Below are 24,745 nucleotides of genomic sequence, written 5' to 3' on the forward strand. Positions count from 1 at the left end.
GACAAAATGTCATGGCCCCTTGAGTTACAATGAGAGTTGTATTTCTGGAGAGCTTTACAGTATTCAAATTACGGTTGGGAGTAATGAGACGCACCTGGAATCCCAGCACCTGGGGAGCAGAGGCAGGAGAATCAAGAGTTCAAATCATCCTCAGCTACATATTGCGTTCAAGGCTAATCTGGGTTACATGTGACCCTGTCTCTAGAAGGGGGGATGGACCTAAGCTATGCAAAACATACTGTGTGCTTTTATGCAAAGTAGACTCCATTCCTAGGTCCTGTCCCTCAGCTCCAGCACTGTCCAGCCACAAGGCACATGCAATCCTTGTTTTATGGGCTGACCCAGATCTGGATGGTATAATTCCGGCAAAATGCTGGCTGTGGCCCAGGCCTGCAGCCCCAGCTACTCAGGAAGCTGAGACAGGACATCACAACTTCAGACCCACTTTGAGTTCAAGACCTATGTAATCTGGTGAGAACCTGTCTCAAAGTAAAATATAAAACAAAGGCTGAGGGTGTAGCTCTCTGATATATCACTTGCCAAGCACATACATGGGTTCAACCCCCATTATCCCACCCCCAAATTTCAAAACACCTCTGGGGACCTTGGCCTTTATAGAGAAGCACTGATTGAGAGGCACAGGAGTTCAGAAGCCTCCTCCCCCCTCTGTTTTTGGTATTTTTTTTTTTTTTTTGGTTTTTCGAGACAGGGTTTCTCTGTGGCTTTGGAGCCTGTCCTGGAACTAGCTCTGTAAACCAGGCTGGTCTCGAACTCACAGAGATCCGCCTGCCTCTGCCTCCCGAGTGCTGGGATTAAAGGCGTGCGCCACCATCGCCCGGCTCCCCCTCTGTTTTTGGGACAAGGCTTCTCTTTGTAGCCCTGGCTGTCCTGGAGCTCATTCTGTAGACCAGGCTGGTCTCAGACTCAGAGGGCTGCATGCCTGCCTCCACCTTCCTAGGATTAAAGGATGCATCACCATCACCTGGCTAAAGGCCAAAGTCTTAAAGGGACACGAAGGAGCCTAGAGCAGCCTGCCATCCCCAAGAAGGAGGAAAAGATGGGAGATGAGGTCTGAGAGCTTAGGGGGCCCATGCCAGCTTGTCACCATAGAATGGTATTGAGAGTCAGCTCCACAGCTAACAGGGAGCCAGCTCTGGGTTTTAGGTAGAGGGGTGGCATGATCTTCATAGTGGATGGCAGATCATATAGTGTATAAAGGGAGAAAGGAGACCAAGGCATGAGACAGGCAGGGTTCCTTTACTGTCACTCAAGCCTAGGGAAACCAGAGGTTCCCAGACACCTGCCTGACAAAGGGAAGTGCAGGTCTCTATTGATTGTCTTATGGGAACAGGGTTAAAGTTTGGCAGTCGTCCGTTCATTATTCATGCAATTTTGGGGCTGGGGATATGCCTCGGCTGGTAAGAGTACTTGCCTAGCAGGCCTGAAACTCTGGACTTGAGCTCCAAAACTATGTAGACAAGGCACGGGTCTGGAATCCCAGCAGTGGGGAGGAAGAGGCAAGAGGATCAGAAGTTCAAGGCCAACCTGAGCTTTGTGAGGCAACGTCTCAGGGATAGAGAAGGAGAGGTGTTCTTGTCCACACATATCTTGGCTTTGTGTTTGGTGGGCACAGAGTGCTCAGGAAGTGCTGTGTTGCTCTCGTAGCTGTCCTCTTCCAGCTGTGGTTGATTCTGGGCCTTTTATATAACAAGGCTGAAAGACTAGGGGTGTTTGGTTTGTCAAGGGTGAAACACAAGAATCACATATTGGCTCCAGTGGACATGAGGTCAAGTCCGCCTTGGATTGTTGTCTTGGATAAAACATTTCCCAGCTTATTAACTGAATAGAATCTGGCTCGGTGGTTGAGTTAGTTAACAGGGCCAGATATGGTCTGAAGATGGAGCTACCCAGAGTTTTGTTCCATCTCAGATGCCCATCAGGTCCTGCAGCTCTAGTAAGGAGTCACCACCACTGTAGCAAAAGTGGCATTTGGGTGTCTGCAAACGTAACCAGGCAACTGTTACCATAAGGCACACAGCAGTGTCATCCGCAAGGAAGCTACAGAGAGGCTCATAATGCATCGCTCCAAAATTAATGACATTTAGGTCAACCAACAGGTGACTTTTGCCTTCAGAGCTTGTCTGTGTGCTCTCTGGGCTGATCTGGGAGCTTCGAAGGGCATTGTATGGAACAAGGCTCCCCCTTGGCAACAGTCCCCCTGTCTTCGCTTGTTTGCCTGTGACCCTCCCTGGTGTAGGGCCTGTCACTCTCCCTGGTGTCTTGTCAAGGCTGTTGAAAGTATCCTCTCAACAACCAGCAGTTAAGGGCGTTGAGCTTGTTTGTCTTTGGTTCCCTCGCACTGAGCCCTAAATGTCTCAGTCTGACCTCCCTGCAGGATATGCAGCTCAAAATCTAACTTTTCCACCTGGTGCTGTAGTTTGAGAATTTCACACATTCATGCATTCATTCATTCATTCATTCATTCAAGGCATAAGGATCAAGAGATTCCAGTGGTTGACTGCTGTGTAACAAGCATCCCTCCAAGCTATAGTGACCTAAGTGTTTGCTGTTTCCCTCCAGTACATGGGTTTTCTGAGCATCTCTGCTGGTCTCACTAGAGTGTCTCATGCTGTTGTATTCTCCTGCTGAATACAGGTTGGCTGAGGGCTGGCTAAAGCTGGGAAAACTGGGTTCTCTCTATGTGCTCTTTGTTCTGGGACTCTTCTGAGAATCATACAACACCCTGCCAAGGAAGGTACGGGCCAGGCCTCCCTGTGCCCAGCCTCACACCCTGCCACTCTGTGGGTCAGGACAGTCATGAGGGGAGCCCAGGCTCAGGGGCGTGGAGAAACAGACTGCTTCCTATTGACAGGAGCTTCGAAGTCACATTGGAATCAATGGACTCTGCAGTCTTGAAACTTTCTGCCTGGCTCTGGACCACGTCCAGGGACCGAGCCCAACAAAATGGCAAACACTGAAGGTCTGCAAATGCTGTTAGAAACACCAGCTAGGTAGACACAGGTAATAGGGGATGTTTGAGCTGAGCATTTGAACATGTTGGCATGGGTCATTCCCAAAATTACCATGAGGAATAACCATTTGCTTGTGAGCCGAAGAATCAAGGCTATCCTATGGGGAGGCAGGCGGGGGGCATCAGTACATGGAAACTGCCCTGGGGTCAGTGCCTCTATCTTCCACTCGGGTACAGACCATGCCACACCGGCTCTCAGAGTCAGTTTCTTCTCCTGTCAAGTGCTCCAAAGGCTCCTGTCTTGTCTTCCATCCTGTGAGAACGTGAGGCTGATGAAAACTGATCAGGAAAAAAGGGAGAGAGTCCTTTTTGGCAGCATCACCAAAGACTGCCACTTAGAAAGCAGACATTCAGGTGTGCTGGCAAACTCCTACAATCCCAGTTGAGTGGGTGTGTGTGATGACATTGAGTTCAAGGTCAAGGTCAGCCTGGGACACCGCGGGGCTTGTGTCAAAAACAAACAAACAAAAACCCAAAGCAGCAAGTAAACAAATTCGTAACCAAGATGGCGCTGTGTGCCCTTCATCCCAGCACTAGCAGAGACAGAAGGATTAATGCAAATTCAAGGCCAGCCTGGTCCAGAGTTTCGAGCTAGCACAAACTACAAAGTAAGACCCTGTGTAAAAACAAAAACAAAACAAACAAACAAAAACAAACAAATGAACAAACAAAAAAAAAACCAAGCCGAAGCCTCCAAATTACCCAACTAGGAGCTGTCTCCCCTGGGGCAACAGGACTGGTTTGGCTTCTGGACAGGGACGCAAATCCTTCACCTCACTGCAGATCCTTCACTTCACCGCTCCACTTCTCACTCCCTTTCTTTTCCTCCTCTCTGCCAGAAAGTTCTTTCCAGATTTCCTCGCTTGCTCCCCTTTATCCACTCCAGTGCCATCTTTCTCCACTTTCTCTCTCTGCCTACTTTTCTGTTCCCGTCCGCTCTGCCCTGTTCCCTCTCTTCCTGCCTCCTCTCATACCCACCCTCACCTCCTGTCTTCAGCCTCAGCCCCGGTTTTCACTACTTCGAGCTTCCTCTTTCTGCTCACGCTTTCTCTGCCCTTCCTGCATCACCCCTCCTTGTCATCTTCCTATCCTCCATCGCCTGGCTACTCCTTTCTCTTCACTGTCCCTACTCTCTGTCACCTCATTCCTTTCTCTCCCCTTTGACCTCTTCTTGCTTATTATCACTCTCAATTCTTTTTTTATAGCTTTTTACTCTTTCTCTTTTCTCAGTTTATCTGTCTCATGCTCTCTGTCACCTCTCTTCCCTCCTCTCCCCTTCAGAGCTGCCCACTTCTCCAGCCTTTCACCAGTGATTATCACGCCCCCTACCAGACCCATCCCACTTGGACCAGCCCTGCATCCCGTGGCGGGTCGCCAACCCAGCCCCACCGGTGTAGGCCCCGCCCAACCACAAGGCCACGCCCACCCCGCCGCCCCGCCCCCTACATTCCCCCCACCCCCACCCCACCCACCACGCCCCCACAGAGCCCTGCCCTTATTCTGACCCCGCCCCCGGGCTGGCCCCCGCCCTTGGGGTCATAGGGTCGACCGACGCACAGACGTAGCGACACCGCCCGTCACGTGGTCACGTGACGCGCCTCAACATGGCGGCGCCGTGGGGCCGGGCCGTCTCTTCCTGACAGGGCGGCGCGCACGGACGCGGCCAGTGCCGGCCGGGACGCCTGGTCCCTCAGCCTCGCTCTCCTGCTCGCTCGTGCCGCCGGCTTGCGGGGCTGCCGGCCCCCGCCGGCCAGGGCCATGCAGGAAAGCCAGACCAAGAGCATGTTCGTGTCCCGGGCCCTGGAGAAGATCCTAGCCGACAAGGAGGTGAAGCGGCCCCAGCACTCCCAGCTGCGTAGGGCCTGCCAGGTGGCGCTCGGTGAGTGAGCCGCCCCGGCCTGGCCCGCACCGGTCTCCCCGCGCCGGCCGTTACCCTCCGGGCCTGCTGGCCTCCGCTTTCCCCAACCCGAATCCCACCCTCCCGGCTTCTTCCGCCTCCTGTCCTGGGGGAGCTGGTGTCGGGGCGGCAGAGACTGGCCCAAGGTCACCTAGCAACTTGGTGACAGCCAGAGCTGGTTCTCCAGCCTCCTTGCCTAGGGCCTTGCCACGACTTCTTGTCCCGTTTCCTGGTTCCTCCCTTCAACCATCTCCAAGTCCTCAGAAGCAGTCGCCTTTGCTCTTAAGTTTTTCCTTTACCTGGGCTGTTCGGGTTGGGGTTCTCCCACGTGAGCGAGCAGAGTAGGTGAGAGAGCTGCCCAGTTGGTGCTGAGGAGCCCCAGAGGCTTAATTTGAAAATGTCCCACTGGAGAACACCCGGACTCTGAGCTCTTCACCTCGAAGGCGTGCAGGGTGATCTATATTCTAGGCACTGGACAGTGTGCAAGACATCGCCTCATTTTATGGCGGGTTCCTAAAATAAAGGTTCTGCCCAGCAAAGATACTTGTCTGATTTGTTCAGTGCGGTGCCCTATGCACCTCTGACAGTGTCTGGCATATAATAGTTTCTCAGTAAATATTTGCTTGTTGAATGGACCCATGGATTATGGGAAGAGAGACGTCTCTAGCGTCTAACTAGGTAAAAGCTTGGTAGTTAACACCAGCATCAGTCTCCCGTCTTAGTTACTTATCAAGTGCTAGTGTACCAGACACTGAGGACATGGCCATGATGGGGAAATGGAGTCCTTGCTGACTCCTGTGGCGCTTACATTCTGGGAGCGCAGACAAAACAATACTAACAGTTACTGCCTTGAGATAAAAGAGCCGAAAGTGATCCAGAGGACCCGAGATCTGCTTTAGATTGGATGTGATGTTTGAGCCCACTTCTAAAAAGCAAGCCGTTGTCTACCATGTGGAGTTTCGAGAGGAAAAGTTGTGGGTGGAAAGCACCAGAACATTTGACCAGATCTGTCTTCCTACTAATTCACCACCCTATGGCCTGTGCAATTCCATGTTAGGATCTTTGCTGCTGCTGCTGCTGCTGTTTTCAGAGACAGGGTTTCTCCGTGTAACAGCTTTGGCTGTCCTGGAACTCACTCTGGAGACCAGGCTGGCCCCAATCTCACAAGTGCTGGGATTAAAAGCGTGTGCCTGGCTATCTGTGGGGATCTTTTTAAAGGGACTGTTTTCCTAACACATTGAGCAAATAGAAAGGCTGCTTTTCTGTTACAGTCGAATTTCTCTGGTGCAAGGAGAGAGTTCACTTGAGACCTCGGAATGGATTTGGGATCTTTGCACTTCCCTGTGGAAGGTCTAGGCCTTGTGGGAAACATTTGTGAGTCCTGTTGTTGTTGGGAGGAGGGGCTTGCTGCCTGTGTAATCCAGAAGCAGCTAATCTTGTGGGATTTGGGCTCTATCGAAGGCAGTTACTGAAGCTTTTCTGTTTCAAAAAGCAGGGCTGAGAGTTGGAAATGTAGAAGAAGCATTGGAAAAGCAGCCTGTAAGTTATAATGGCAGGAGCCTCAGGGTGAAACCTGCCCGGACTCCATTCTACCCATAGTTTTAATTTCCTGTTTAGAAATTTTAACATCAAATATCACACTGCTAGGACCTACTTATAAAATCATCCCGTGGGCCATTGCATTGGTGCATTATTAGATATTCTTGGATCATGTTTTTATTTAGAAGTTCAGATTTTTGCAAGTCAGGATGTAGAAATGCACATTTGAATTACTCTACATGCGTGTCCACATGTGAGCGTGCATACATGCATGCACACTACATACACATATGTATGTAAGAAATGGCTCAACAGGTTATGTGAAAATGGAGGGAAGGCTCCTTGTTACCAGTGATTAGGGAATTCACACAGGACTGCTTTAAGGGAACCATCCTTTAAGAGAGTAGCCATGTGCGTAGTTAGTGAAAAGACTTGCTTTTATTTCTTTTTTTTTTTTTTTTTTTGGTTTTTTCGCGACAGGGTTTCTCTGTAGCTTTGGAGCCTGTCCTGGAACTAGCTCTTGTAGACCAGGCTGGTCTCAAACTCACAGAGATTCGCCTGCCTCTGCCTCCCGAGTGCTGGGATTAAAGGTGTGCGCCACCACCGCCCTGCTAAGCAGTAAAAACATCACAGCATATGTGGTGTTCCTTCACTCTGTATCTCAAGACCTCGTCTTGGGTTTAAGTAATTCCATTTAAGAAGAGAAATGTGTGGGGCTGGAAGAGAGCTCAGTATATAAAGTGCTTGCAGCATGAGTGTGAAGACCAGAGTTCAGCTCCCCAGAACCCACGTGTATATAAGACAAGCAGGTGTGGTGACTGCCTATAGCACAAGCACTTGGGAGGTAGAGATAGGGAGTTCTTGGGGCAAGCTGGTTAGCTAACGAGCTGAATTGGTAAGCTCAGGTTCAGTGGGAGACACTGCCTGGGGAACTGGAGAGCAATCAAGAAAGAAATCCAGCATTAACTTTGGGCCTCCGTGCACAAGGGTGAGAGTATACACTCCCACACATGACCATGCATACTCTGAATGTGTACCACATGTATGTACAAAAAAGAGGAAGAAATAAGGAAAAATGACTGAAGTGGAAGTGGGTAAAAAGTATGATGCATTTTGTTTATTTTGGTTTTTCGAGACAGGGTTTCTCTGTGGCTTTGGAGCCTGTCCTGGAACTCACTCTGCAGACCAGGCTGGCCTCTAACTCACAGAGATTCTCCTACCTCTGCCTTCTGAGTGCTGGGATTAAAGGTCACTTCCCAGCTTTATTTATTTTTAAAGCAGGATTTTTAGCCAGGCGGTGGTGGCTTTACTTTTTTAAAAAAAAAAAATATTTATTTTATTATGTATACAATAGTCTGTCTGTGTGTATGTCTGCAGTCCAGAAGAGGGCACCAGACCTCATTACAGATGGTTGTGAGCCACCATGTGGTTGCTGGGAATTGAACTCAGGACCTTTGGAAGAGCAGGCAATGCTCTTAACCACTGAGCCATCTCTCCAGCCCCCTCTTGCTTTACATTTATTTATTTATTTAAGATTTCTGCCTCCTCCCCGCCACCGCCTCCCATTTCCCTCCCCCTTCCCCATCAAGTCCCCCTCCCTCGTCAGCCCAAAGAGCAATCAGGGTTCCCTGCCCTGTGGGAAGTCCAAGGACCACCCACCTCCATCCAGGTCTAGTAAGGTGAGCATCCAAACTGCCTAGGCTCCCTTGCTTTACTTTTTTAAAAGTGATTTATTTTATGTGCATTGGTGTTTTTCTGGCATGTATGTCTGTGTGAGGGTGTCGGATCCCTTAAAACTGGAGTTATAGAACAAGACAGTTGTGAGCCACCATGTGGCTGCTGGGAATTGAACCCCAGTCCTCAAGAACAGCCAGTGTTCTTAACCACTGAATCTCTCCAACCCCAAAAAGTATAATATTTTTTAAAGATAATGTGTAGATTATCGTTAATTTTGGTAAGAACTGTAAGTGACCAACGAAAGCTGAAGTGCTTAGATGGTAAAGAGTCCTTACCAGAAACTGTTTCTGTGACAGGTTCCTGCCAGTTACAGTGGGGTGAGGAGGATGGGAGGCAGTGTTAGGGTTTCAGGGCTGTATCTCATGTCTGTGAGAAGCTCTGAGCCTTCTGGGATTCAAGATCATCTGGGTTCAAATCATCTGCCTTTACTTGCCATGTTTGTTCTTAATCTTCCACATTTGCCAGGGTTACTGTTAAGGTGAAGTTAGCTGGATGCTCAGCAGATGCATGCTGCCGTGATTGTTACCACAGAATCTAAGCACCCTGATGTGGTGCTTTTAGCCTTGGTTAGGTCTTTCAGGAGTCACTTATTGATCTGCTTGGTTTGTAGATAAAATAAATGAATGTAATTATGGGACCCGAGAGCTGGCTTTAGCTGTTAAGGAGTGTTGGGATGCTGACTGCCTTTGCAGACCTGGGCTCTGTTCCTATTACTCACATGGTGGCTCACAACAAACTATGGGTACCAAGAGATCTAACATCCTCTTCCTGCCTCTCTGGGCACACACATGGTATACATATCTACATGTAGACAAACACTCATCCAAATAAAATAAAAATAAATCTTTTCTAAAAATACGTGATTACAAGATGGATAGGCCATGCTTGGTACAGCGTTAACTTGCTAAGTGCAGTGAAGACAGGAGTTGTATCTTATAAAAGCAGGGATGATCAGGTGGAACAAGATTGGAGTGACCTAATGAGTCATCTCTCTAAATATCAAACACATAGATGGCGATCCAAATCGGGGGTGGTGTCCTTCTAACTCTGTCAGGAGAAAGCAAGAGCCTGTGAGAGTATTCTTCACCCAGGGACATTGTTGCTTTGACTCTTTAATGATGCCTGGATTGCGTTAATAAGCTCCAACCTTTCAGCCCTCAATTGGAGAATTTAATGCCATTCTTAAAGTCTTACTTAGGGCCCCTTTCTCGATGATGTCTCTATATTTCTGTTCTTAAATTGTATGACATTTGGAAGGTTGACCAAAAGGAATAAAAAAATCTTAAGTGTTTTTAAATTGAATATGGAAAGATTTATCGACAGTTTAACTGGATCATCCTAACGATCCTCCCTTCTGTGTATGTGTGAGAGATAGACTATTTAATAATTTAGTATGCAGAAAGTACTATGAAAGGGTCAAGGTGTTCTGTAAATGCTAACTGTCATGCTCAGTCATCATGAAAATCTAAGAACAAACGTGTATCTATTTTTCATATAAAACTGACTCTGTAGTTACGTGTCTTTGAAAACAGTCTTACACTGGTGACGTTTCAATGAAGAGATTGTTTTCTGTAGCTGAATTCTGAGACATTTGAAAGCTTATGGTCAAAATGATCTCTTTTTTTTGAGACAGGGTCTCTCTCTGTGTAGCTCTGGCTGTCCTGGAACCCACTCTTTAGACCAGACTGGCCTCGAACTCACAGAGATCCTTTTACCTCTGCCTTCTGAGTGCTGGGATTAAAGGCATATGCTACAAAAGATCTTTTCTCTCTGTAGCATTTTACTCTGTCTTTGTTGTGCTGGTAGGTGGTTTCATATGAGCATCATTGAGCTAGCTTTTTCTGATTCGTGATGTCTGTCTGCATCAGCCACATTGAGCTCTGTCCTACAGAATGATGACTATTTGGGATACCTGTGCAGTGGGAAACAAAAGAGAGTGGTTTGCCCACAGCTACACAGTGGGTGGACAAAGGAAGCTGCAGCTCCGATTTATTTAACCTGTGGAGGATGAAGTCCAGTCTCAGGCATGCTGATTTCTCTGTTTGATACCAGAGTTTAGAGACTTGTGGGTCACGAGTGGCCATCCATTGAACTATTTGAGTGGCACACTGCAGGTGAAAGGCAGACTGGTGTGGGAGGAGGTGTGGGAGGAGATGGGGAGATAGTAAGCACAAGCAGGGCTTTCTCCAGGGTTAGCTGTACTGTGAAGAGGACGAAGGAGAGGTGGCCTGTGGGTGGGTCTGTTGGTTTGTTGGTTGAGCTTGTTTAAATGTCATTCAGAAGAAGCAGTTACCAGATATATTTATAAGCTCTAGCTGTGTAGGAATAGTCAGCATTTAGGCCTAGAGATGTGCTCAGTGCAGTGTTTGTCTAGCATGTGCGAAGTCCTATTCACAGCACAAAAATCCTCTTGTCACTGTTAGGAAGAACCTTAAGTGTGAAATTTGAAAAATGTTAAAAATACTGCGACTTGCTTAATATGGCATATACCTGTAATTCCAGTATTCTGGAAGCTGAGGTGGGAATATCATGAGTTGGAAGCCATGCTCTCCTATCTATTGAGATTCTGTCTCAGAAGTGACATTTGATGCATCAGGGTATACACCTCTAATCCCAAAACTTGAGAGCCAGAACAGAAGGTTGCTGTAGTTTGAGGCCATCTTGATTTACAGAGTGAGTTCTGTACTAGCCCAGGTTCTATGACAAACTTTTATCTCAAAATCCAAAAATAGAATAACTAATTGAAACTGTTTAGAATAAAGCCTTCAATTTTAGTAAAATCTGGTGTTTGGATTAGGAAGTTTGTCTACAAGTGATGTACTACATTAAAAACTGAACTGGAAGCTGGGAGGTGGTAGTGCAAACCTTTAATCCCAGCCCTTGGGAGGCAGTGGCAAGCGGAACTCTGAGTTAGAGATCAGCTTGTCTACAGAGCGAGTTCCAGGACAACCAAGGCTCTACAGAGAAACCTTGTCTTCAGAAACCAAAACAAAACCTGAACTGGCAAGGCTCATGGCCTCTACAGATTACTCTTTAAAGCAAACAACTGAACAAACAAAAAGACCAAGATAGGTAGTGCTTGCCCTTAATCCCAGCACTAAGGAGGCAGAGGCAGACTGTAAGTTTGAGGCCAGTGTGGTCTACAGAGCAAGCTCCAGGACAGCCAAGGATACATAGAGAAATCCTGTCTTGAAAAACAAACAAACAAAAAGCTAAAAAAAGAAAAAAAGAAATAAAAGAAAAAAGAAACCAAAACATAGGAAACTGAATTGGTGGCTCATTGGTTAAAACCACAGACTGTAAGAGGACCTGGGTTTGACCTACATGAGTGGCTCATAGTCATTTGTAACTCCAGATCCAGGGGATCAGATGCGCTCTCAGTACCTTGCACATACATTGTGTGCAGAAACCCATACATACAAAATAATAAAATAACTTAAAATATAAACTTCCATTTTAAAAAATAGATTTATTTTATTTTTATTGTGTGTGCACGTGTATGTGTATAAGTGCCTGTGAAAGTTAGACAAGATTACCAGATCCCCTGGAAGAAGAGTTATAGGTGCCTGTCATGGGTGGGTGCTAGGAACAAAACTCATATCTCTACAGGAGTAGAATGTGCTCTTAACTGCTGAACCATCTCTCCAGCTTCCTGCAGATTACTCTTTGTTGAAAAGTTTTATAGCATTTCCAGGAGGGAGCTCACCTTAGAGCAACAGCAGCTGAACATTGTGTTGTGTTGGTAATTAAAATGTATGTCAAGATCGGTGGGAAAGGCTGACCCTTTGCTTATACAAGTAAGCTAATCTAGCTTCTTGATGCCTTGTTTCTGAGATGAGAATATCTACTGACCCGGCTGAAGTGAGCTAGCGCAGCTAGTGCCATGAAGAAGGGGCACAGACAGGAGCAGGTGGTGACCTGCTGTTTCTCAGGCCTGTGTGGCCAAGGAGGAGGACCTGGGTGCTCACCCTTCTGACTCATGAGTTGGTCTGTAGAGCTCAGGACTCTGGCTGAGCGAATGAATCCAGACCTGTGATCTGTACTTGTAAATCTTGGGAGAGTTAAGGCAGTGTTAGGGCGATTTCAGAGAAGAACAGACCTGTGAGAGCGTGTGCTTAATCACAGGATGCTAACTAAGTCTTAAGTAGCTCTGGCGGGTTTCCTTATCATGGCTCTCTGCAGGTGCAAGTGACCCACCAGGAGACTGCTTGGTCTCCTTTCCAATGAGGTTAGCTTAGAAAATAGTTTCACATTTGCTGATTCACTCTTGGACTCTTTCTGCCAGGCTAGTCTTAGTTAGCGTGCATTATAGGTTTTATGGTTTATGGGGAGAACAGGCCTTCTGTGATGGGATGTAAAGGATTTCCACTGCCGGGCACTGGTGACTCACACCTTTAATCTCAACACTCAGGAGGCAGAGGCAGGCAGATCTCTGTGAGTTCGAGGCCAGCCTGGTCTACAGAGTGAGTTCCAGGACAGGCTCCAAAGCTACATAGAGAAACCCTGTCTCCAAACAAACAAAAAAGGCTTTTCCCCTCAGTGCTAGGGAGCTGTCTCTGCATATCTGTTGCTGTTTATTTTGTTTTTGTCTGTTGTCCAGACAGTCTGATTTTCGTTTAGAGGGATGTCTTGGGATCATGATGCCAGAGGAGTAAAATAAACAAGGGGAATAAAATAAACTGTGCTCTGGTGCAGCCGGAGTCACACCCTCTGGGCCATGCTAGCAAGAAGCCTGCCGTTTCAGAGCACTGGACACTGACTTGAGTGAGATCTGAATGATGAATGCAGACGCAGAGGTTGGGTGGGAGGTACTTCAGGAGAGGGACCAGCCTAAGAAAAGGCTTTGTGACAGAGCAGCATACGGCTGAGGCACAGTATACTTGGGAGTAAGGCAGGAGAGGCTGGTCAGAGACCCATAGGATCATGATCAAAAGCAGTGGGGTGACATGGAAGAGCCTGAAACGGGAAATGTGCTGGCACAGTCAGGCTTGTGTTTTGAAGTCTCTTTGACCAGTGTTCACATATTACAGAGAGGCTAAAGGGATTGCTTGGGATCAACTAAGAGGCAGTTAGCATCATGTTGGTGAGTGGGTGGGTGGCTTGGGCTGATGACAATGCAAATAGAGCTAAGTGGATGGATTGTTGGCCTGCCTGAAAAGTAGAGCTAAGGTAATCTGATGACGAGTTGGCTAAGGGCATAAGAACTGGAGTTGTTCATCCAGCTCCAGATTGCTGACTCAGTGATCTGAACTATCAGATGGAAAGAGGGAAGACCATATGGGCAGGAAGAGGGGGTAGATTCATCTGAGCTGGAACCCAGATCTGCCTTTGGACTTTCATTAGTCAGTGTTTCATTGCTGTGGCAAATGTCTTAGAGGAATAGGTTAAAGGAGGAAAACTTTGGGCCATGGTTTCAGAGGCTTCAGACTGTTTGTGGCTAGTTTCATTGTTTTGGGTCTGAGGTGAGGAAGAGCATCAGGGTAGAAGGATGTGGTGGGTTAAGAGCTGGCCAGGAAGGTGAGAGAAACAGAAACAGGCACCAGGAAGAAGCCAGCCTTCAGAGGCACATCCCTGAGTGATCCACTCCCTCCACTGGCCTCCAGCCAGGCCCCCTTTTGATGGATGAACTCACCAGTGATTAACCTATCGTGCAGTTAGCACCCTCACGAGCTAATCACCTCTTGGTGTTTGGCTCTACCATCTGTGGACCACGTCTTTAAAACTTGGCCCTTTGGAGGGCATGCTATATACAAACTATATCTAGCATCATCCTGTTAGACACCTGAAATAGGAAGTGACTGCATAGATAAAGCCTGAGATCCCTAAGAGGCCTGGTCTAGAGACTGGAGTCTGTGGGTGGGGGCCTAGTGTGAGGACCTCCAGCTCTTCCTGCCTGGGCAGAGGGAGCTAGAGCAGAAACTGGTGAGAAGCGCAGGGCAGATGCAGAGAAAAATTCTGGGTGCTGAGGGAGGCCAGTCAGATGGAGACTGGAAGCATGCTTATCAGGTTAGGGACATGTGGTCACCGGTGGCCTCTTGAACTGTTTGGGTGGGGTGCTGCAGGTGGAATCCTTGTGGTCAGAAGTAAGTGTGGGAGATGAGGAAATAGAGTGAGCGCAGGCTTTGTTTGGGCTGCTGTCAGGGGGAGGGTGGCCCATGGAAGGCTTAATTCTTTTCTTTGGTTTTGAAGCAATCTTGCTATGTAGTTAGTGGTGGTGGGCCTGGTACTTGTGACGGTTCTTTCTCAGGCTCCCGAATGCTGGGATTAAAGGTGTATGCCGCCACCACCCTACTTAGTTTTCTTTCTTTAAGGTAGAAGATGCTTAGAATTTTTTCTTTTTATTTATTTATCTATTTTAGAATAATCTTTTCTCATTTTATGTACCAATCCCAGTTCCCACTCCCTCCCCTCCTCCTACTCCCCCCACCTTTTACCCCCCCCATCCACTCCTCAGAGAGGGTAAGGCTTCCTTCCCATGGGAGTCAACAGAATCTGGCACATCGCTTTGAGGCAGGACCAAGGCCTCTCCCCTCTATATCTAGGCTGAGCAAGGTATCCCTCCATAGAGAATGGGCTCCAAAAAGCCAGTTCATGCACTAGGGATAAATTCTGGTCCCATTAGACACTTGGAATTTTCTAAATGTCATTGAAAAGGGATCCACAGAGGGAGAGGTTAAATAATACAGGAAAGGAAAAGGATGATTTGCACAGGTGTTGAGCACACACAGAGGGCCTGCTTCTGTCTGCTGTACATTCTCGTGGGCATTGTGGACTGGCTTGTCGTAGGGTTTCTCCCCTGCTTGGGAAACGGGTGTAAAGGAGCTGACACATAGTGTGTCAAGGGTGACCAGCACTCTGAAGAAAGATGAGAAGAGGAAACCAGAGTGAAACAGAAAGGGTTAGGGAGCTTCGGAGCAGGGTGCTACCAGGTGGCAGTTGTTAATGATGCTGAAAGGCCTTTTAGAGTGGTAACGTGATCCTAGGACTAAAGGAGAGCCCTGGGATATGGTTGGGGTGGAGGGTGGTATCCAGAGTTGTCGTGGATGGGGAGGCCAGAGGGGTGACTGGAGTCAAATCATAGAGGCCTGGCAGCCATAAGGATTCTGAGCTTACTTTGTGCTATGGGAAAGAGCTGAGCAAGTGAGGGCCATTGGCTCCTCTCTGTGAGGCACTTCCCACATTGTTTACTTCCTTGCTGAAGCAGGCAGCTTCTGAAAGGAAGAGTTTGTTTCGGGTTTGATGTCCAGTGCATTGATTGTTTCAGAAGCTCGAGGCTCTGGTCATATGTCCACAACCAGGAAGCAGAGAGCAGTGGTTGCTGATGCTTAGCTTTCTCTCTGTCTCTCTCTTCTCCACCAGGACTCCAGTCTATAGAATGGTACTGCCCACAGTTAGGTGGGTCCTCCTGCCTCAGCCAGCCTAATGTAGGCAGTCTCAAGTATGCCCAGAGGCTTGTCTACTATGTGATTCTGGATCCCGTCAAGTTGACAGTATTAACTGTCACACACTCTAAGACAGTTCTTCTGACTGCTGTGTAGAGAAGAGCTATAGGGTGGGAGAGAGGGAAGGGGAAAACCAGAAGCAGAATAGTTAGGCAATTAAGTGTGGCGGTGATGGGACCTTGTGGTGAGAAGTGGTCAGAGTGACTAGTCCTGAGAACATAAAGTCCCCAAGGAAGCAGGTAGGCATGGGTGCCTCACCCCCACACAAGGGGATCAGAGGGTGGGCACAGGCAGGTCCCTTTGTAGGCTTGCTAACAGGAAGTTGAGGGAGTCTCTTGTGATAGCGTCTAACTTCTCTGTGAAGGAGAGGCTGCTACCCCAGCTATGAGGGAAGGCTGTCATGATGGCAGTTAGTGAGAGAGACCAAGGAGAGCAAAGTATGGTGCAGAAACAGGATGGGAGGGACAGGCTGACAGTATTCAGGCTCTCTCTGAGTCTGGTGATGGCAACATCATAGACCAGCATGTTGTTGGATGTCTGCTTAGGTGGAGACAGGTCACCAGAGGGTGGAATTGTGCCAGACATTGAGACTAGAGGTCAGACGTCATGGCTGCAGAGTGCCTCATCCGACAGCAGTTCTGCTGAAGGGCTCCACCTGGAAAATGTAGGAAGAGGAAAACTGAAGGATCAGTCATGGGAAGGTCTGGCAGGCCACAGTACGTTCCTCTGGGAGCATGTGGATAGGTGGCCTAGCTGAAAGGAGAGGAGGGCATGTACAGAGGCTAGCAAGGAGCTGAAAGTGTCCCAGTTCCTCACAGTACCAAGCTTCAGAGTGTGACCAGCCATTGTAGGTGGATTTGGGGTGGAGGAACAGGTGGTTGAGAGAGACTTAAAGGGGGACAGGACTGATTAGGATAGCAGGGATGTGTGGCTGTCCTGTTAGAAGAGATGCTCTGGGATCTGAGGGCACTGGCTGATGATGGACTTGGGCAGGGTTGGATGTGAGGATTGTGATGGTCATTGTTGGGAAGGAGAGTGTAAGCCTGCTGCCAGGTTGCTAGTAAATGGAGGTGTTGTTTCTGTAGGTAATGGCAACACCCAGAAATGATCTCTGGGGAGTTCTGTGTCTTTCTAGCTGCAGCTGCTCTAGCTCAGCCCTGTCTCCTTCTTTGCAACCTGCTCATTTACTGCTGCTGGTTGCCAGTTTTTCAACTGGGAGATGCAGTGGTATTAGCATGTGGAGGAGTGAAGTGCAGGGGTGAGAGTCCCACCAGCTGCCCTCTCTCCCTGTTATCCTCCTGTCATCTTTTTAAGTGGGTGGGGTTTGTGTGCCCAGGATGGGGTGGCCTGCTAAGAGGTCCCCACTGAAAGGACTGTGGACTTCATATATGTCACACTGGCTGATGAATGGATCTTGTTTGCCACCCTGGGTTGCAGAGTACACAGCATTGTTGCTAGTACTGCTAGCAGCTGTCCCAAGTATTCTTTCAGGGCACTACAGAGTGTGCATTCCCACTGGCTTTTGATTTAAGGTAAGAGCTAAAGTGACACTGGCCACGTGCTGTGTACCTGCTCTGCCCCTGTCACATTGTGGCAAGACTTCTTTCCTGAGGTGGCTCATACAGTTAGCTGCACTCAAGTCATCTTGCAGTCTCTGGGGTCTTGGGCTGCTTCTTGTCATCCAAAATTTTTTCAATAGGAAGTCAAGATTCAGGGGGTTTGATACCACTCAGCTGACAGGTTTGACCTTGTCTGGCTTGGTACCTGGCTGTGTTTGAATCTTACACTCAGACTGTCAGTTTGGTTCTACACCACACTTGCCCTCGTTCCTTATTCTCCCTCTTTTTAGTGAGAAAACAGTTGTGTTTTCTAAATATACCCAGAGCTTGTCTTAGCCAGAACCACAGTATGGCATATCCAAGGCCTGTCTGAGTCAGAACCATATTATATTCAGGGCCCACCTCTCAACTGGAATCATGGCATATCCAAGGCCCATCAGTCAGCTAGAACCATGGTATATCCAGGGCCCATCAATCAGCTAGAACCATGGTATATCCAGGGCCCATCAATCAGCTAGAACCATGGTATATCCAGGGCCCATCAGTCGGCTAGAACCATGGACACCAGAACCGTTTCTTGGACATGTCCAGCCTGTGAAAAAGGCTCTGGCAGCCTGTTTGCTGCTGCTTCTCTGTCCGGATGATTTGCACATGGACCCAGCACTCTAACTGGCCTGTGTAATTATCTCTTGGCTAACCTTGCTTTCTGTCCTGCCTTCCTCTTTACACTCATGGCCAGTCTAAGTTGCCCCGTGGGTAGGCAGGCTCAGGAGCTTCCTGCTTCTGCAAAGGTATTGCACTGTCTGTGCCACGCTGTGCCCTTGTGCTGAGTGGACAGAATTTCAGGGCGGTTTTTCTTCAACAGAAGTCATTTAGGAAGTGCAACAATTCCTAATTCTTAACACTTAAGGGTCAAATTAAAAGTCTGTGATTGTGGGATTTGCATCTGAGATTTGCTTTTTGTTTTCATTTGTTTGTTTGTTTGTTTTTGGGACATGATCTCTGTACCTAGCCCTGGCTGTTCTGGAAGTCTCTGTGTAGACCAGGCTGGCTTCAAATTCACAGAGATCCACTTACCTCTGCCTCCTAAATTCTGAATTAAAGGTGTGCACCACCATGCCCAGCCATTGGAGATTTCTTGAACTCCCTGGTAGCATTTGCTCATGGGAGAGGCCTCATGTTTCCCTAGGCTGCTGCTGCAGCATATATGCCAGTGGTTAGGGTGCTTGTTGTCCATGGGAGGCCGGAGACTTCCCTAGCACTTTAGGAAAACCAGAGTGTACTTTTACCCTGGTCCTGATGGGAAAGGTGACTGGGAGATTCCATACCTGAGTTGCAAACCAGCTCCTGGCTGGAAGAGCTGCCAGAGTGGGAAAAGTGCCTGTGTTTTTCCTTTGTGGTTTGTTTTAGTGAAAGTTTATTTTTTTTATAGTTTACAGATTAATTCTCAATGCAAGCTTTGTGAGCTGGGGACATATGAGCTTATGAACATGGGCTCTCTAGACTGATTTCCTGGATTCATCCCTCCTCTACCTGAACCTTCTCTGGCTTTTGTTTGCTAATCTAAGATTTATACAGTCTAGTCTTGTATCCTGGCCTGCTTTGCTTGTTGCTCTTTAGCTGAGCCACACTGGATTTGAGCAGAGGACCTGGGTTTGATTCCCAGCACCCACATGGTGGCTCCCAGCAGTCTGTCACTCCAGTTGCAGGGGATTTTTTGCCCTCTTCTGGCCTTTTTGGACATCAAGCATGCATGTACCCAGATATATATGCAGGCAAACACTCATACACATGAAAGAAGAAGAAAAAAATAGGGAAAAACCGGAACATGGGCCAGCACGATGACTCATCAGGTGAAAGTGCTTGCTGCCAAACCTGGTGATCTAAGTTCAATCCCTGGGACTCACTTGGTAGAAGTAGTGAACAGACAACCAATAGTTGTTCTCTGATTTTTCACATACACACTGTTGCCATTCCCCCAATTAACTGAATATAAAACATCACTACTCCACTATTTAGATTGTTGTACTAAGAGCAGCCGGCTGCTTCCCGCCCCCCGGCTAGCTTTATACCCGAAATAATTACACAGAAACTGTATTCTTTTAAACACTGCCTGGCCCATTAGTTCCAGCCTCTTACATATCGATCTAACCCATTTCTAATATCCCTGTAACACCACGAGGTGTCTTACCAGGGAAGATCTTAACCTGCGTCTGTATCCGGTAGGAGAATCATGGCGACTCCTTGACTCAGCTTCTTTCTCCCAGCATTTTGTTCTGTTTACTCCACCTACGTAATTTTATGTCCTATTAAAGGGCCAAGGCAGTCTCTTTATTTAACCAATGAAGTTAACACAAGCCAGAAGACTCTCCCCCATCATTAGATAACTTCCGATATTTGCCTTGTTTCAGTACTCTCTTATCCTGTTTCCAGTCTTCTGTGTATGGTTTTTTGCATAGTTAGATGTTTTTTTTCATAGTTAGATGTTTTGTGTTAATTATTTTACCATACACCTGCTATGCAGAGAAGGTAGATTGTAGACCACAGAGCCATGACCTGGGTTCAAATTCTGATTCCCCCAGTTTTGTTTTTTGGATTTTTTTAGATAGGGTTTGTGTGTGTGTGTGTGTGTGTGTGTGTGTGTGTGTGTGTGTGTGTGTGTGTAAGCCTTGACTGTCCTGGAACTCATTCTGTAGACCAGGCTGGCCTCGAACTCACAGAGATCCCCCTGCTTCTGCCTCCCAAGTGCTGGGTTTAAAGGCGTGTGCCACCACCACCCTGACAGTTACCCCCAGTTCTTAACGTGGGGGAAATTCTCTCTTCTCACTATGTCTGAGTTTCCTCGTTGAAATCTTCATTCTCATTGGAGGGAGTTTGCTCAGGGACCGCTTGGTATTCAGGACTGTGAGGGAGCATGCTAGTACCTGCTAGTAGCACTCCATAGGCTGAGGCAGGAGGATTCTGAATTCCAAGTTAACATTGGCTGCATAAAAAGACCTTATCACAAAGCACACGCAGGAGACAGGAAGTGCTGCTGTTATCTAGTGGGTAGAGGCATGCACAGGATGGCTTCAGGGTGTCAGTAGTGCCCACCTACAGGGTCCTGTGGGTGTTAGGTGAACTCATGCCTAGCACAGTAACTCCCATGGGCTGGCAGTTGCTGCTGTGATAAGTCCTTGATTCACTTTATAGCATATTTGAATGTTGCATAGTCTCATAAGTACTCTTTCCAGTGGTTTCCAGATGCTTGTAGCAAATCTTCCTTTTCTGTAAGTATTACATGCTCCTAATATGCTTTTTCTTCTTCCACCAGATGAAATTAAAGCAGAAATAGAAAAGCAGAGGTAAGCAGCAGTGCTTCCTCCTTTTGGGAGTACTGCAGGTGGCGGCCATGGGAACCCCATCCACGCATGTTTACTCTTATATTTAAAGGGACAGCACACCCCTGTTAGCACGTGCTCGCATGGGTGGAACTCCTGGTCTGGGCAAGTGACTGGCCCGGGGCTTGTGGGCTTGTGTACTTGGAGGGAGGTTAAAGAAGGTCAAGTTGATGCCTTTAACCTTCTCTTGAGAAGGAGGCAGAAGCCTTGTCCTGTGTGTCGAGGGGAAACTTGCACTGGTGCCTGCTCCTTATCTTGATGGTGGGAGTCATAGTTTAGAAACCTGGCTCTGGCATGGCTGCAGCAGTGTCAGACCATGATGCCAGTGAGTCCGTTATGAGTCAGAGCTCTTGCTTTCTACACATGCCATTCTGGAGTTTTCTTTCTTGGGTTACATGTATTCAGCTCGTAGCAACCCCAAGATGGAGCTTGGAGTACTTTGAGCTGAGTGCTTACAAGCAGAGTGGGAAAATAGAGTAAGGTGGAGAGAAGTGAGCTTTTTTTTCCTTTCTTTTTTATTTATTTTTTTTTTTCATTTTTCCTTTCTACCCTTTCCTGCTTTTCCAGGCTTGGTGCTGCAGCTCCGCCAAAGGCAAACTTCATTGAAGCCGACAAGTATTTCCTTCCATTCGAGCTGGCCTGCCAGTCCAAGTCTCCCCGGGTGGTCAGCACATCCCTGGATTGCTTGCAGGTACCACATGTAAACTTGGTGCAAAGGGGCCCTTCAGAGCCACAGGCTCTTCTTACCCATAGCCATGCTGCTCTGGCACCGAGGATGCCCTTGGAGGTGGTGGTGCAAAAGCGTTCAAATCTTCCTTTGTGAAGATCTCATGTTGGTGGGAAGGGGTGGATCTGTGTTTAGTTACAATACACATTTCCCCAGAAGTGTATTATCTGTAGGTCGATTGTGTTTGATATATACGGGCATATGATGTGCTCCCAGCCTCATTGTTGATGGCATTGATGTGCAGGATCAGTATGCATAGAAACAGGTACAGTCACACCTGATTATTTGTGGTAGTTCCGAGCTACAGTCTCTTTGAACATCAGCTAGCCAGCCCTGAGAAATGAAGGCTTGGGTTTCCCGGGTCTCCAGTTTGGGCCAGCTGATAAGTCTATAACTTCATTTTCTGTATGCGTCTATTTAAGGATACCTCTGAATATGTACCATTGGCTCATTAACGTTGAATCCACAGCCAGAAGCATTGAGAGCACTCTTGAACCAAGTCTAACACCTACAGTTCTAAGGCAGCCCCAGCCTTCTTGCTCCTTAATGCTAGGAAGCGCTTTCTCACACACTAGGGGGGCATTTTCAAGAGCATAAAGAGCAAGCAGTAAAAACATGACAGAAAAGACAGTGAATACCTGAAAGAAAGCAGTGTCATCTTGTCCTCTGCTATGATTCGGGGTTGTCACTGTCCTCCAAGTGACCACAGAAGTCCCACCCTTCTGATTTGGGGGCTTTCAGATACGTTGAGTGAGGAGTCAGTGAGCGTATTTGAAAGCAGCAGTCTGAAAATGATGATTGAGTGCAGTTAGAGTTCCATGGTGTCCTCAGATGATCTCCAACTGCTGAGGACATAGAAATGTAGAAGTGGGGAGCCTGTCTGACAATGTCATAAGAGATGGGACAGCGGGCTGGAGAGATGGCTCAGAGGTTAAGAGCATTGCCTGCTCCTCCAAAGGTCCTGAGTTCAATTCCCAGCAACCACATGATGGCTCACAACCATCTGTAATGGGGTCTGGTGCCCTCTTCTGGCCTGCAGGCATACAGACAGAACATTGTATGCATAATAAATAAATAAATATTAAAAAAAAAAGAGAGAGAGAGATGGGACAGCTCAGGTGCCTTAGTTCCTAAGCCATACTTTTTGATTTTTGTTTTTCTAGATTAACCCAGGTTCCTGACCACCTCTTAGCTTAGTGGGCAGTCCTGCCAATGCAGAAGTATTGGCTGTATCCTGGAGCTGTGAACAGATGCTGTTAGGGTTGTCTAGAGAGTGTGTTAAAAGGGCCTTGTAGCCTCATGAATGCCCACATTTCTTGAGAAAGAATGTTATAGTTCTGTCAGCCAAGGCAAAGAACTGCAAAGTGGCAGGGCATACCACATTTTTGGCATCCTCGATCTAGTATTCACTCAATTAATCTCTTTTCTTTAATATGCATACACTTTAGAATTGATGACAGGGTTTTTTCCCCCAGAAAAGCTCTTCTTCCAAATGAAAAACTATTTCTTTCATTCCAGATAATTCTGTACAGATTGTCCTATGTGAAGCATCTAATGAGCCAAGAATTCTTAAATAGCAGGCTCAGTCCTACTTCTGTCCTAAGATATTTGATGCTGTGAATGTCTCCCAAGGAAATCTGACATAGTTTAATTTTAGTTGTTTCTCCCCATGACAAGGTTTAGTTTGGGAACTGGTCCTGATGGCTAACACATCGATGTCCTGAGACATTGATAGCTCACACCCTTCACAGGGCTCTCTCTTGCCTCAACCCACCCTTGGCCCAGGTACCTCATTTCCATCACCTGTTTAAGCTTCGCAAAAACCCTCTGAGGTGTCCGTTTTCATTCTTGTTTAGAGTCAAGGAATCTGAGGCTTAGCTAAAAAGGTGGCTAGTCAAGCTCAAGATCGCCTGCCCTCTAAGTAACAGGGTTGGTGGATATGTAGGACTTTATAACGCACACTTAAGATCTTATTGAAAACAGGCTCTGTGGATAGTTTTGTTGGAGCACAGTGTGTCTCAGTTTGGGCTATGATAACTGAGCCCTATAGAACTCCAGCTCTCTCATAGCTTCAGAGGATGAGCAGTCCAAGTTGAAGGCCCTGGCTGATTTGGTGAGGATTTTGGCTCAATTTGTAGACTGCCGTATTCTCACTGTGCCCTAGTGTGTTAGAGTACCAGCTAGCCCTCTGGTTTTTTCTTATAAAGCACACTGGTCACTGGGTTCTGGGACTAAAATATATGGATCCAGGAAACTGGAGAGATGGCTCAGTAGTTAAGAACACTGACTGCTCTTCCAGAGGACCTAGGTTTAATTCCCAGCACCCACATGACAGATCACAACTGTCTGTAAATTCCAGCTCTAGGGAACCAGAAACCCATGGCCAAACACTAATGCACATTTTAAAAAAAAATATGGATCTGGGGAACATAGCTTCCAGTCATAGCAACACAGAGATGCATGTTTATTTGCTAATCTGAGGCTGCTGTCCCACCACTGACCTGTGTGCTCAGTTCCTGGTCTTCTATGGATAGATGGCTGACTTTGCTCTTTTGATTGTTTGTTTTTCAAGAAAGGATTTTCTTTGTAGCCCTGGCTGTTCTGGAGCTCACTCTGTAGACCAGCCTGGCCTCAAACTCACCTGCCTCTGCCCCCTGAGTGCTGGGACTACGCCTATCAGCCTTGCTTAGCTGTCACCCTGTGACCTGGCTTTTCAATGATAACATTAGTGTCTTCCTGGAACTCTGTGTGTCCATGATTTCAAACACCTTCATCTCACAGGGAGTCTTGAGGCTTAAGGTGTATGGTTCTCCTTTTGAATGGAATTCTTCAGTGTTTAGTAGGTTTACTGGGGTCTCTTTGTTTAGTATGCAGGTGTAAAGTGCACTATCCTTTTATGACTTTAGGAAGTGGATGGGCACCCTGGAAGACTAAATGGCAAGGGAGCTCACCCTCTGCTGCCTTGTCAAGCCTGCTTGACTGGAATTTCCTGGCAGTTGAGGAAACTCATGTCCTGGAAACCAAAAGCCAGAATCTAGGGATGAAGTCTGATTTTGAGAGAAGTGAAGCCAGCTGAAGTTACCTGCACTGTGCCTTATCATTCATTTATCTTGGAGAGGTGACAAGGACAAAGGTGCTTTAGGGTTTGCTTTGTGATAAGCACAGTTGGCATAGTTCTTTCCTGCTGGGAGAAGCCTAGAGACTTCTCTGCTGCAGCTTCTACAATACTCGGAGTCCTGTGCTCCTTTCCTTTTGCACGTAGTGGCCCACACTACCCCAGGGCAGGGCCTGTCTTGACCAAGCCAATGTTTTTCTGGTTGTATATTAATATTTTTTGTATATTAATATTTTTGTAACATAGTTTAGTATATTTTAACTTAAAAATTTAACTTACTAAATTTTGTTTGCTATAGAACTTTTAAAAAGTCAAGAT

The 24,745-nt window shown here is 47.3% G+C and overlaps 1 protein-coding gene across 2 annotated transcripts in view; it reads left to right on the forward strand.

The window, feature by feature from the left end:
• Nucleotides 1-4,594: 4,594 nt before the first annotated feature.
• Arfgef2 (ARF guanine nucleotide exchange factor 2) overlaps nucleotides 4,595-24,745 on the forward strand; it is an 82,484-nt gene continuing 62,333 nt past the window's right edge. Inside the window, exons 1-3 of one of the 2 annotated variants that reach the window (XM_075963111.1) lie at nucleotides 4,595-4,910; nucleotides 20,519-20,549; nucleotides 21,153-21,276. In XM_075963111.1, the coding sequence (XP_075819226.1) occupies nucleotides 4,790-4,910; nucleotides 20,519-20,549; nucleotides 21,153-21,276 (276 nt within the window). In that variant the 5' untranslated portion in view covers nucleotides 4,595-4,789. The remainder of the gene's footprint in view (nucleotides 4,911-20,518; nucleotides 20,550-21,152; nucleotides 21,277-24,745) is intronic. The other variant, XM_075963112.1, reaches the window with a different exon arrangement.

The sequence above is a fragment of the Microtus pennsylvanicus genome, chromosome 2 (genome assembly GCF_037038515.1).
Source record: "Microtus pennsylvanicus isolate mMicPen1 chromosome 2, mMicPen1.hap1, whole genome shotgun sequence".
Lineage (NCBI taxonomy): Eukaryota > Metazoa > Chordata > Mammalia > Rodentia > Cricetidae > Microtus > Microtus pennsylvanicus.